This window comes from Mauremys mutica, chromosome 10 (assembly GCF_020497125.1).
Source record: "Mauremys mutica isolate MM-2020 ecotype Southern chromosome 10, ASM2049712v1, whole genome shotgun sequence".
NCBI lineage: Eukaryota > Metazoa > Chordata > Testudines > Geoemydidae > Mauremys > Mauremys mutica.
The window spans coordinates 49,448,868-49,462,862 of record NC_059081.1 but is presented as its reverse complement, the minus strand read 5'-3'; the positions used below and the strand labels follow the sequence as shown (position 1 = coordinate 49,462,862).

General features: G+C 39.3%; 1 protein-coding gene across 9 annotated transcripts in view; it reads right to left on the bottom strand.

The window, feature by feature from the left end:
• Positions 1-13,995, bottom strand: part of GULP1 (GULP PTB domain containing engulfment adaptor 1) — a 322,371-nt gene that overhangs the window by 103,978 nt on the left and 204,398 nt on the right. For all 9 annotated transcript variants that reach the window (XM_045032402.1, XM_045032397.1, XM_045032396.1 and 6 more), the window contains one exon: positions 10,373-10,434. In XM_045032402.1, the coding sequence (XP_044888337.1) occupies positions 10,373-10,434 (62 nt within the window). The remainder of the gene's footprint in view (positions 1-10,372; positions 10,435-13,995) is intronic.

The window sequence follows — 13,995 nt, the reverse complement described above, 5'->3', positions numbered from 1 at the left end:
CTTATACCTCCAGCTCGCTTGTACCTTATTTGATTCTTCATTCTTCAGACAAAGGTCACCTTATTGATCCTACTTCCAACTCAATTACTATGACTGGCAAATCTTTTAGTTATCTAACTACTGTACTCTTATATGGAACATTAAGTCGTTAACATTGATTTTTCCTATAAACCCAAGTGATGAAAATCATTTATTTTACATTAGCTTAATATATTAATATTTTCTTTCTTCCCTCAAATTTACTTATGCTATAGTCAATTTTTCTCATGAAGTATTTTCAGATAATCCTGGAGAAGATTAAACAATTGTGTTTCACTAGTTAAATGCAATCAATAAATAAGGGCAGAATAAACAGAGTGCAGACTCACAGTCTGGAGAAGTGCCACAGGTTAGAAGAATCCAAAGGGCAGTTAATATACTATTAACCCAGCTCCCAGAGAAGTCAGTGGGAGTTTTGTCACTAACTACAATGGGACAGGATCTGACACAAAGGCCCTGCAAATCTGCTATATAAAGATTCAACAAATGCCTATTTTTAAATTTCAAGTTATATTTCTGGAAATATCCCCTTTGATGTAGGGTACAATACTAAATGTCAAAGTATAGTAATGTAAACTTGCTGCAGGAAGAGGGATATTGCCACAATGGGAAAATTTCCACTTGTCTTCTCTATAAGTAATTTTTATTACACTGACTTTGTTATTGCACAAAACATGTTGGATTATCATCTCAATGTCTGGTTGTCCTATATAATCATTTTCTCAAAACAAATGGAGCTAACTGCTTGAGTCAAGGACAATGAGATACACAAACATGGAAGACCTAACTACATATATAAAGCTGCTCTCACTGGTTTCTGGCAGCTTATGTATACTATGGTATATTCTGTTTGCTGTCTGTCTGTCTGTCTCTATATATATACACACACACACTATACACTAATATACATATAAATACTATACATTATATTATTTTTTTATCTATCTATCTAGAGAGAGAAATTGGTAAGGTCAAGTCCTCCTCTGGAATATATAGCTTATACCTTTTATTTGCATTTCAGATCTCTGTTTTATATTCTGTACCTGATCCCTACACAATATCCTATTCATTGGTATTGTGAAGGGACCATGTACTGAATATGAAAGAGATATACGTAGCAAATGAGAGATTTGTTGGGTGGATTGAATATCAGAATTTGCCTTTTAATTTGTTATTTCTAATGTGTATTAATTACAGTTCATGTAGCCAATATTCTGATTATGTCACTTATACCTATATATATATATATATATATATACACACACATTAGTGAATTATATATATATATAGCGCTTAATTCCAGTAAGGCGATAATTCACTAATGTAGCCGAGATCAGAATCAGGACAAAGATATTTGACCGCTGTCTCTTTATTTTGTCATCTTTTTTTTTTTTAAACCAAGGGACAGGAATGTACATTTGGATAAATGAGCAAATTATATGCCATAACATTTCATTCAAACCAGCACTGAACAAACTTTAGAACAAACTAATTAAATACTGTTGAAAGTCAGAGTTGTGGCTATGCCTTGATGGCACATTGGCCACCTATTTATTAAAACTACAGTTGGCTGATGACACATTGGTTTAGTTACTGACCAAGTTCCAGTTATAGGAGTATTTGCTCCAAATTTAGGTTTCAGAAATTAAAAGACGCTAAGTGTTTTCTCTTTGTTTCAATTATTTATCATATATGAATTATTTTATAAAAGTATCTCTTTGCCTCATCCTTTTGCACATATTTCCCTAGATGCCTGTAACTAGTACAACAGAAGCACTCTGATGTGGGCATTGATATTATAAACTTAGCCCGCAGATATCTTAAAAAGGAAAGAGGAATACAAAATCTTTGACGTTTAATCTCCATAGCTGCATATATGAAATATGCTCCAAATTATCCAATGATTGTGGGTGAGCTGAAATTAATGCACGTATAAGGCAAACATCTGCACACATACACTAGTCAGTAGCCAATACCTATTAAAGTATGCAAGTTACCCTGACTTGTGCACATGCATTGGACATTTGTGTGTATGGCTTGACTGGGACACACAGTGTGCATGTGTTTTTGGATTTGGGAGCCTCCATTGCATAGATGCTAAATTCTGTACATATTATTTACATTACTGCACCATAATCTCTTAATTATTGACAGGACAGTTAATCAGCAGAGAGGATCAGTTTTGTGGTTAAAAGAATGGACTGACATTCAGGAGATCTGGGTTCAATTCTTGGCTCTGCTGCAGATTTCCTGGGTAACGTTAGGCAAGTCATTGAGGGTCAGCTTTTCAAAAGAGCATGGTACCCTAAAGCTCCCATGTAAGGACCTAATAAGTGGCTAGATTTCAGAAGTGCTCAGCATCCACCATGAGAGAAATGGGAATTGTTGGGTTCTGAGAACTTTAGAAAATCTGGCCACTTCACTTAGGTGCCTCCATGCCAGGTGAGTTCCTTTGAAAATCTAAATATATGTGGAGATATACCTATCTTATAGAACTGGAAGGGACCCTGAAAGGTCATTGAGTCTAGCCCCCTGCCTTCACTAGCAGGACCAAGTACTGATTTTTGCCCCAGATCCCTAAGTAGCCTCCTCAAGGATTGAACACACAATGCTGGGTTTAGTAGGCCAATGCTTAAACCACTGAGCTATCCCTCCCCACTAAAAACATTTGGCTCCTTAATCCCTGTACTTCAGTTCCCCTCCTTTCTCCCACGCTCTGTTTTCTTGTTTTTCAAATGTTTGCTCCCTCAAACACAACTGCCCATCTGAAGTCACAGAAGGTTTTTTCAAGCTGTTCTCTGAGGATCGAAAGTTCAAGATTCTCTGAGGGAAGGGAATGTCTCTTACTATGTGTTTGTTCTCTGCCTGGCACAATGGAACCCAAAGTTAGGGATTCTAATATAATACAATAATTAATAACTATGGATCTGCATTTTCTTGCACTAATTTTAATTTTCTGCCCTATTATTTAATTTTTCTTTCAATACTGAGTTTCTCATGTGTTTAAACCTTTGCTATATTAATATGAAGATTATATCTAGAATATTTTGGTATTATTTAATGAAAATTATTTGAAACAATGTTAATATAATTATTTTGATATTATTATTATCGTCTACTTTTCCTATGTCTCATTATATGCCCTGTTATGTTCTCCCTTTCTCTTTCATTAGTTTCTTACTTCTGACATTTTGGAGCTTTCTTCAGAATGTCTCACTATACCTAACATTTACCTTCTAATCTTTATTTTTTTTATTTTACCGTGTCTTATCATTTCCAGCATTTTTTACATCTAGTTTTCTTGAAAATGGCATACAATTTCCCTTTGCATAGTCTCATTTATTTTTATTGGCCCAAGATCATAGTCATTCCAGACTCTGCCATTTGCCTCCTTTGTTTGTGATATATGTATTACAATTTTAGAATTATTTCTCATCCTAATAACAATCATCATGGGGCTACCCTCATCCAATGGCAACCTAATTTATAACAGGCACAAATAGGAATTCCCGAGGAAAGCGTCAGAAACAGGAAGAGGAACTGAGATAAATGTATTGGCTTAAAAGGAAAATCATGATGGAAAAAAGGAAATAAACCAAGGATGTTTGGAATCTGACAGACCTATAAGGCAGAAGGCTATATGAGAATAGGGCCTTGTCGACACTAGACACTACCTAGGCACAGCTATACTAGCAAATCCTCCTAATGCAGATGCAGTTTATTTGGGCAAGAGTATTTGCAGGTATAGTTTCTCCAGATGTTCTGAGTGAAATAAACTATACCAGCAAAAGCACTTTTTTGCCAATATAACTGTGTCTATACCAGGACTTTTCCCAGCATTGCTATATCGGTTAGGGGTGTGATTTTTTTCACCGTGCTAACCAACATAGTCCTTCTGGCAAAACTTCTGAGCTTAGTCCAGGCCTAACTGATGATGGAGAAAGTGTTATCAGATAAAAATGAATCAGTTTAGACTGCAGTGAACAAAGTTTGTGTGTTATGGCCAGGATTGATACCACATAACTTTCTCAGGCAATATTTTGTTGTAGGATATTTAATTGTAATGCATTTGATGTTTGTTACATATCTAGCTTGTATTATAGATTTCTAATTCCAAACTGCATGTTCCATAGAGATATGTGTACTGTTTGGAATATTTTCAAATGATTAATTGTCAAAGGTAGAGTAGCACAGATGGGACACAACTTTTTCTGAAAGGTTATTATTATTTTAAATGACAAGTTTGAACTTGGGTGAGAATGAACAAATTCATCCATAGCTCTAACTTGAAGTTTTAAGTTGTGAAAAGAAAATAAGCCTGAAACTGACTTGAAGAAATGGTTGTCTCATACATCACCAAGCCATTGTCGGTCTTTGGGCAGTACATTCCCATGAGTTTAGCATGTCAATGTATAGTAAAGCACGGCAGTAATAGCCCCCAGCCTCAGTGTAATCCCCAAATCATCTTCTTACCATGATGCCAGCCACTAGCACAAATATTGGACCCACGTGGCAGATCCAATAAAAAGCACAAATGTGTGTGTGTGTGTGTGCGCGCGCTGCCATGGAAATATGAAATGAGTCAGGGAATAGCCAAATGACTACATATGAAACATGGAAAAACAATATAATTTACTACAGAAGTGACTTCGTAGAGTTATTGCTGCAGGGCCGGGGGTAGCCTCTCAATTCAATAGGTGTGAATAGGTGTGCGGATGAAGGACCAGGGAGGGTCAGCAAGTGCCCAGGCTTGTGGTGTTGCTCCGATCCCGCTTGGGATGGAGAAGGGATGACAGGAGTGAGAAGGAAGAGGGGAGGATCAGAGAGGGCCCAGTCCTTTGGGATTGCTGCCCAATCTGCAGGGAATGAAGGCAGGGCAGTGCTGCTGGGGGCTGCTCCCCATCCCACATCTTGCTGAACTTCAGCCCTGCAGGTCACTTTGGGCCTGATGCAATGATGCCAGTGGCAGCAACAACTGGATCTGGGCCTGGCTGGGGCAGGATAGTCACTTCCCACACCATCAATGGCAGGCACAAAACATGAGTAGCACTGCAACCTCGTGTACAAGGTCATACCAACACTCAGGTTTGTTCTGACCTGGCCTGATTTCTGTGGATATAATTGCAGCCATGGACCCCAACTAAAGTTGCCTCTGCTGTGCTGTAAAGTACAATACATTGCTAATTCTTTATTAAAATATATGAAAAGGCCTTTCCAAAGCAAATAAATGAAAAAAGAAACTATCAATGAATCTTCTACAATTTGTACATAAAACTCCATTCTGCAAGGTGCTAGGCCTTTCAGCTTGCACTGAATTTGCTTTTGCTTGGCCTTTTTATATAAAAAGACCCATAGCAATGTATAGCACATACACTGCCCTTTAAAAAAAAATAAGTATTTCCAGTTATGTATTACCAATTTCTTTTCTTCTCCATCATCTCAGAAATAAACATTAACTTTTTGAAAAAGTTCTTAGTATTTTTTTAGTATCTTTTTTTATTTGTTCAGGAAAAAAGTTCAGGAAAAAATTCTTAGTATTTTTTTAGTATCTTTTTTTATTTGGGAGAATTTATTTTAGTTTAGCTGATATAAACTTAGTTATGTACTTGCATGTGATTCTATGGTATTATTTTCTATAATGAAGTTTTATTCTATTTGACTTTTTAAGCAGGTCATCTTTATTTCTTTTCACAAAACTAATTACCTTATCAAATCATTCCCATGAGAAATAGTGTCATGATATTTTTCTTTCTTAATGTTCAAATGCAGGAGGAGATAGGAGATGCAATACTGTAGAATTCTCAATGGGACACTGTTTATGTGGCCAATAAGCATTTTCTAAAAACTAATGAGCCCAGTCTCGGGAACTTCATAAATGCTTCCTAAGCTTGCACCATTATTTCACACAATATATTACTTTGGTTGGATACACTTTTTAGTGTTATAGAGTTACAAAATTGGAGTGCTACAAAAAATGATGGACTTTTGTATGTATGTATGTATGTTCTTAACCTTAAAAGCAAAGATAAATATTGGAAGCCAAGAAAAAGTAATGAAAATGACACTTTAAAGTTGGGATTGAAAAGACAGATCCTTAACTGGTGTAAATTGACACAGCTCACCGGCCTCAGTGGATCTATGCCAATTTACACCAGCTGAGGATCTGGATCTCAGTCTCTCTGTTGTGGGTAGCCAGGAAAATTATTGACATTGGTGGGGAGCCAGGTGTTTCAAATATTGGAGCTGTATATTCGGTTTTATATTTATATTGTAAATGAATAACAGCCTGTTTTTGTAATCTATATAAAAAGCTCATACTCATACTGAGTAAAATAATTCTTCTTTACCATATAGAAATCATACTACTGCTATACTATAGCATCGTAAATTTATATTTAATATAGTTAATTTAATACTGAGGCTGTTATTTTGAAATATAGGCTTATAAATAGAGGAATCAATATAGTAGTTTCAAACTCAGGCACTCTCACTGACTGATCTGTTACAAGTGGTGCTCCATCTTTATATACTTTTTGGTCTCTAAATCTTACAATATTGTTTTCAAAATGCAAGATAAAAGCATGACTGGCACCTGAATTGAGAGCAATGAATGTATATCATAGTTGTTCACACCAGAATGTGAAAGCTCTTTAAGAGTTTCACTTGTGATATACCAACCTATGGTTACAATGCTGATTGCTGAGAAACAACTGGTCTTTGCAGGACTAAGGCAAAATTCTGCAAGATTATATTTAATGAGCTTGCGATTATTGCTGTGGTTCTTCTAGCAAAGCATGTGCAGAGCCTTGTTTATGATTAAGGCTACGTTTTAGTCACGGGTATTTTTAGTAAAACTCATGGACAGGTTAGGCCGTAAACAAAAATTCACGGGCCCGTGACCTGTCCATGACTTTTACTAAAAATACCGTCTGTGACTAAAACTTGGGGTGGGGGGGCATGGGTGCTCTGGGGGGGTGGTGGTGGTCCAGGGGCACTACTGGTGCTGGGGTGGGGAGGCTGGCCGTGGTGCAGCGCACAGTCAGGGACACCAGCTGGTGCTGGCAGGCAGGCGGGGGGGAAGGGGGAGTGGCCACGACACAGCAGGGTTTTTGACCTGGCTCCGCATCCCTGCAGCTCCTAGGCAGCAGAGGCAGGGGCCAGGACAGGGGCTCCACTGCTCCCACCACAAGCACCAGCTGCCACAGCTCCCATTTGCTGGGAACTGCAGCCAATGGCCAATGGGAGCTGCGGGGGTGAGGCCTGTGGGCGCAGATACCCCCCCTCCCCGGGCCCCTCAGCCACCTAGGAGCTGCAGGGGGGCCATGCCAGTGGGAGCCGGGGAGCTCCCCACCCCAGGTAAGTGCCTCCCGCTGTACCACCCAATCCCTCCGCCCCTAGCCCCCTCCCACACACTCAAACTGCTGTTGCTGGCCCAGGGGCTGCCCGGCTTGGGCAGAAGTTACAAAGATATCCTGGTGAGTATGCTGTACAATCTGCCAATGCTCAAGGTAAGTAATAGAGAGACCCAACACAACTTAGATGTTGTGAACACATACTAAATGGCAGACATATAGAGAATGCATTCAGCCAAATAGGCTTCTGCTTGGAATGACTGACCTTCACAATAAGCCTGAAGATAGTCTTCCACTGAATATTATTTTCATCAACAATTGTTGATGCTGGACTGTTGTTTTTTTGGGTATTACCGTGGCATCCACTGTTTCTTTGTTTCCTTCTGCATTTTGAAATACTTTCTAAAATACCTGTACCAACACCTATCTATGGGATTCCTCTGCCTCTATACAGATTCAAGAAATAAATAAGAACTAAAGAAAAATGAAGATGGAGGAGGTAACCTGGTCACGGACATTTATTTTATGAAATCAAAGTCCAGTTACAGTGTTGCTCTTGACACATGGATGAAACAATGATCCCACCAAATATCTATGACAGGGAAGACTCAGATTCATAGACTTTAAGATCAGAAGGGACCATCATGATCATCTAGTCTGACCTCCTGCAAATTGTAGGTTACAGAACCTCACCCACCCACTTTTGTAATGGGCCCCTAACCTCTGGCTGAGTTACTGAAGTCCTCAAATCATGGATTAAAGATGCAATTTACAGAGAATTCACCATTTACACTGGTTTAAACCTGCAAGTGACCCATGCCCCAGGCTGCAGAGGCAGGTGAAAAACCCACCAGGTCTCTGCCAATCTGATCCAGGGAAAAAAATTCCTTCCCAGCCTCAAAAATGGTGATCAGTTAGACCCTGAGCATGTGGGCAAGACCCACCAAGCAGATACTTGGGAAAGAATTCTCTGTAATAACTCAGAGCCCTCCCCATCTAGTGTCCCATCCCCTGACATTGGGATTTTTGCTACTGCAGGAGCTGATGGGCCACATGCCATTGTAGGCAGTCCCATCATACCATCCTCTCCATAAACTTATCAAGCTCAGTCTTGACGCCAGTTGGGTTTTATGTCCCCACTGCTCCCCTTGGAAGGCTGTCCCAGAACTTCCCTCCTCCGATGGTTAGAAATCTTCGCCTAATTTCTAGCCTAAACTTGTTGACAGCCAGTTTATATCCATTTGTTCTTGTGTCCACATTGGTGCTTAACTTAAATAACTCTTCCTCCTTTATCCCTCTGATGTATTTATAGAGAACACTTATACCTCCCCCCAGTCTTCTTTTGTTTAGACCAGCGGTTCTCAAACTGTGGGTCGTGACCCTATTTTAATGGGGTCTCCAGGGCCAATATTAGAGTTGCTGGGTCCCAGGGCTGAAGCTGAAGCCTGACCGCCACCTCCACCTGGGGCAACGGAGCTCGGGCTGTGGTTCCCTCTCTTCCCACCCAAGGTAGTGGGGCCTGGTCTCTGCTCCCCTTCTTGGGTCATGTAGTAACTTTGTTGTCAGAAGAGTGATGCCGCGCGATGAAGTTTGAGAACCCCTGGTTTAGACTAAACAAGCCAGACTCTTTGAATCCCCTCTCAAAAGGTAGGTTTTCCATTCATAGTAGTCGTTCTCTGCATCAGTGCCATGTGTAATGGTACTAACACTTCCTGTCTCTACTGGAAATACCTTGCCTGATGCATCATAGATTTGCATTAGCCTTTTTCACGGCGTATTACATTGATGGTTCATAGTCATCCTGTGATCAACCGGTACACCCAGGTCTTTGGACTCCTCTGTTGCTTCCAACTGATAAGTCCCCAGCTTACAGCAAAAATTCTTGTAATCAGTCTGATGTGACAACCTTCAACATTTGAAATCTTTTTAACTGTTTCTCATCACCTGCCTCTAGAGGACAAATCAGAGGCCCAGCACACAATCAGAACAACAACAAGTGGTGGTCAGATGCATAGGGGATGAGGAGCCTCTCTGATTAGGTGAAGTAGCTTGATACATTGGCAGCACCCCATGCGGGGAGAGGAAGAGAATCCATACAGCAGTGGATCCATCAAACAGAACTGGGTGAAATTTTGCGCCTGAAAGCTTTTCCAGTAAACAAACAAAACTAAAAAGCAGATTTGGGAACACTAACATATTTCACGAATTTGGGTTGATTTCGCTAAGTTATTTCAGTAACAAAAAAAATCACAATTTTTCTATTCAAAATGACTTTTTATTTCAAAATTTCCTTTCATTTTATTTTTAAAAATTGTGTCAAAGTTCCTCCTCTACCTTGGTGGGTCCTGCGCTTATCGGCAGATTTGCTCACCTCAGTGATCCTCCCCACAGTCTGGATCAACTCCTCCTGTGTCTGATCAGGAGTTGGGAGGTTTGGGGGGCCCTCTACTCCAGGTTCCAGCCCAGGGCCCTGTGGATTGCAGCTGTCTATATTACCTCCTGTAACAGCTGCATGACAGCTACAACTCCCTGGGCTACTTCCCCATGGCCTCCTCCAAACTCCTTCTTTATCCTCACCACAGGACCTTCCTCCTGGTGTCTGATAACGCTTGTACTCCTTAGTCCTCCAGCAGCACACCCTCTCACTCTCAGCTCCTTGCGCCTCCTGCTCCCAGCTCCTCACACGCACTTCCTCTCCTCTGGCTCCCCCCTCCCTGACTGGAGTGAGCTCCTTTTTAAACCCAGGTGCCTTGATTAGCCTGCCTTGATTGGCTGCAGGTGATCTAATCAGCCTGTCTGCCTTAACTGGTTCTAGCAGGTTCCTGATTACTCTAGTGCAGCCCCTGCTCTGGTCACTCAGGGAACAGAAAACTACTCATCCAGTGACCAGTATATTTGCCCTCTACCAGACTCCTGTACCCCACTGGTTTGGGACTGTTACAAAATGTAAACAAAGAGGAAATTAACTGACATTTTCTTACCTTTGCATTGTAGGGAATATAATGCTTTGATAAAGCCTCAGGAGTGTGCATCCATGTTTTATCTTCAAAAAAGCAAAAGAAAAAAAATTGCATTAGATTAAATGCCTTATTCATTCTTACTGTAACTTTATATGCATCAAATATCCTAATTTTATTCAGATAAGTACATTGCTATCGCAGGTAATAATAAAGAGCCCCATTACCACAGTATCTCAGCACCTCACAGACGTTAGTGAATTTATCTCTGTGAGGTAAAGCAGTACTATTATCCCAATTTTACAGATGGAGAAATGAGGCGCAGAGAGGCTAATGACCAGATTTCTAAAGGTACTTGTTGTCTAAAGATGCAGACAGGCATCTACTGGGATTTTCAAAAGTGCCAAAGTGCCTGAATCTCTGATGCTAAAAGATACCGATTTACATCATTAGGCACCTAAATACCTTTACAATTCTGGGCCTAACAAACTTGTCCATAATCACACAGAAAATCTGTGGCAGATCAGGCACTTGAATCCAGGTTTCCCCAGTACTCTACACTGGTACACTGGAGTATCCTTCCTCTCCTGAGTATGACCACTTTGTAGAATTGCTGTACATTATCTCTAACCAAACAGAAAATAATCACAAGAGTTGTTTGGTATTGGAGGTACAGCAGATACACAGTCATGTGAAAGAGCTTCCTTTTATAAGCATGAATGCAGATCCCCGCATACCACTTTAAAATCACATACCTTGTTTGTACAAGGCTTCAGCTGCTTCGAACTAACTTATAATACGTCAAAACATTATGAGAATAATATTAGAACAGTGATGACAAACTATGCTTAACACTGACCACTAGGTAAAATTCTTGCTGGAAAAAGAATGTCAAATTCGTCCAGTAACTCAATTATTTCAGGAGACAAGATAAGACGAGATAAGCAATGTCAAGCTAGATAAGAAACAAATTTGACTATCCAGAAAGGCTTTGTGACTTTTTAATGGTATATAAAAACTTTTCATCTTGAGCATTTATGAGATTTTCCATTTTAATCACCTTTCACTGAATTTAAAATCAGATCTAGAGCCCTCATCTCTGGATTTCCTCCTCTGCCCTATGAAAGTGCTATTTCAATCCAAGGTGGGTTTTCCTTGTTTTTCTGATATTTTGCTCACCATGCAGATGTTCCAAACATTGACTGCATATTACCCGTATTCTGATGTATTATGTTTATAGATCTAGAAGATGGTTTTTCTTAGATTTCTCTATTGTATTCATTTCTTCAAAAATCAATAAAGCACAATAAATCAAAAGCAAAACTGTTATCTCCAATATTTCTACAGGGAAGGTTCCTGTAAAAAAATCACATCTTAAACCATGTTAACAATTAGGTACAAAGTTTTAAAACTTTAATCTTTCACTGGATGGCCTAAATAAAATCGTATATCTTCCTTTAATGATCCATCTAAGAACTATACACTATTGTCTTCCTTTTCCTGCTGTGAATTTTATTATGCTTTGACAGCATGTGTTAACTGCTCAGTGAAACACATTTGCCTTTCCTTTTCTTTGTAATGACTATTTTAAAATGCCTAGTTTATGTAAAACTAATCTGCTAAAGTTTCAGAAGAATAATTCTCAACACCAGAATTTTAGAAATCCACATAAAACATGATGCAGAAGAGAAATTAAATATTTGGGTTGGGGCCATTTTTTTCAAATGACTAGATGGCATTCCTGATTTTTTAAAATTTGTGATGAATTACTTTACTCATGGTGAGTAGCGTTTACTTATACATATGACTATTCTCATTTCAGTTAGTATGAGTTACGGTTGCAGAATCTGGAACTTCATTGAACGAACCACCACAAAAGTAGTGTAAGGCAAAATTTGGCCTTTGGATAAGCACATGCAATTCCCTTTGCCTTCAGTGAGTTTTCACAATAACTAAATAATTAACTTTTTCAGTTGATAACACTCAAGGATGAATAAAATCCAGCTCATACTCTCTGAGTTGTGCTTGCTCTCGCAGTTTTAACAGGAGTAAAAGCAGTAAAACTTATTTTTTTTAACACCTACGCCTCCAAATGTGCATAAGGAACAGATCTGATTTGTAAGACATATATCTTTACACAGTCACTTTCATAACAAAATCACAACTCAATGGAAGGCAGTTGTATAAAAAAAGCTGAATCTGTTCTGTAGCGTACAAAGTAGTTCCCGTTGAAAGTGAAGCTCTTGCATGAAAGAACAAGATTTAGCCATGTGTTCCTTAAAGTGGTATAATTTAATACTTGATATTGTACAGTAGCTATAAATGTGCTTTTGGCTATGGTTGGGGAGCACACAGCATATCAGGGGTGTAAGGCGGGGAGAGAGGAAGAGTATGTAATGGTGACCTTTTTGCTCCCCTGATCCTGGGTTCGCTGTGTTCTGGGCTAATCTCTCAACATAACTTCTGAGTTGAAGAGTGCTCTACATTAAATCAGCTGTCAATGATGTGATGTGTTATTCTAGGATCACCAGGATGTAATGAACATTTTAAAAATTAATAATCAATGCAGTTGGAAGACAAAGATAAAGGAGAAAACATCATAACCAAGATTAATTTGGTCGTATATATTATGTTGTATTTTTTTAAAAGAATCATACTTTTAAAAATAGGTACACTATTTAGAGGGAAATGAGGAAAAAGTGGGTTTGCCAGATAGCAGGAGGGTCCAGATTAAGAGAGAAAGATCAGAAGAGTGTGTCTATACTGTCATCAGTGGGTGTAATTACAACTCAATCTGACATAGCTTTAATCTAGCTAGCTCAGGTACCAGAGCAGTGAAGCTGTGGCAGCTCATGCTCCAGCGCAGGCGATACAAACCCATCAGGAACCCTGAGTAATTACTCATGGAGCTAGCCCACACCAAAGCTCACAATGCCATAGCTTCACTGCTCTGGGGTTGGAGCTAAATAGATTAAAACTAGCTCGGGTATGTCATAATGAGCTGTAATCACACCCCACAATTACAGTACAGACAAGGCATACCCAAAACCAGACTTCTCCCTGTTCTTTAAATGAGTGCAGATCCAAAGCAGTGCACAATTACACAGGACAACCTATCTTGAAATGTGATTTTAAAATATTAATGAAAATGTTTTAATGGTTCTGCATTTCTTATGACTGTAAAATTTCCACTGACTTAAGTGGGATACCATCAGATGTCTACGTACATAAGATAAGTGTTAGCAAAAATACCCCTCATGAAATATCAGTAAGGCACCTGCAGACCCCCACAAATTTGTTTAGCAATGCCAGAAGAAATAATAATCGCAGCCTAATTTTACATCCAAATAACTTCATCATGCTTGGATTATTCATTTAGCTTCACTCTGAAAAATAAACTTTTTCCCCCAACAGGACCAGTTCAATTCTGGTCCCCAAAAAATCAATGGCAAACACCCATTGACTTCAATGGGCAAGGATTTCATTACAGATTTCAGTGCGAGGTCATCTCCCTACCCACCAGCTCCAGAATGTGATGCCCAAAGACTTACAAAGGTTGTGGTAAGGAAGGAATACTATGGGTAATGTGTCTATCATGACCTGTGTGTTTGTTCAGGAAGATAAGGGGATGGAGCTTTTCTGTTAAA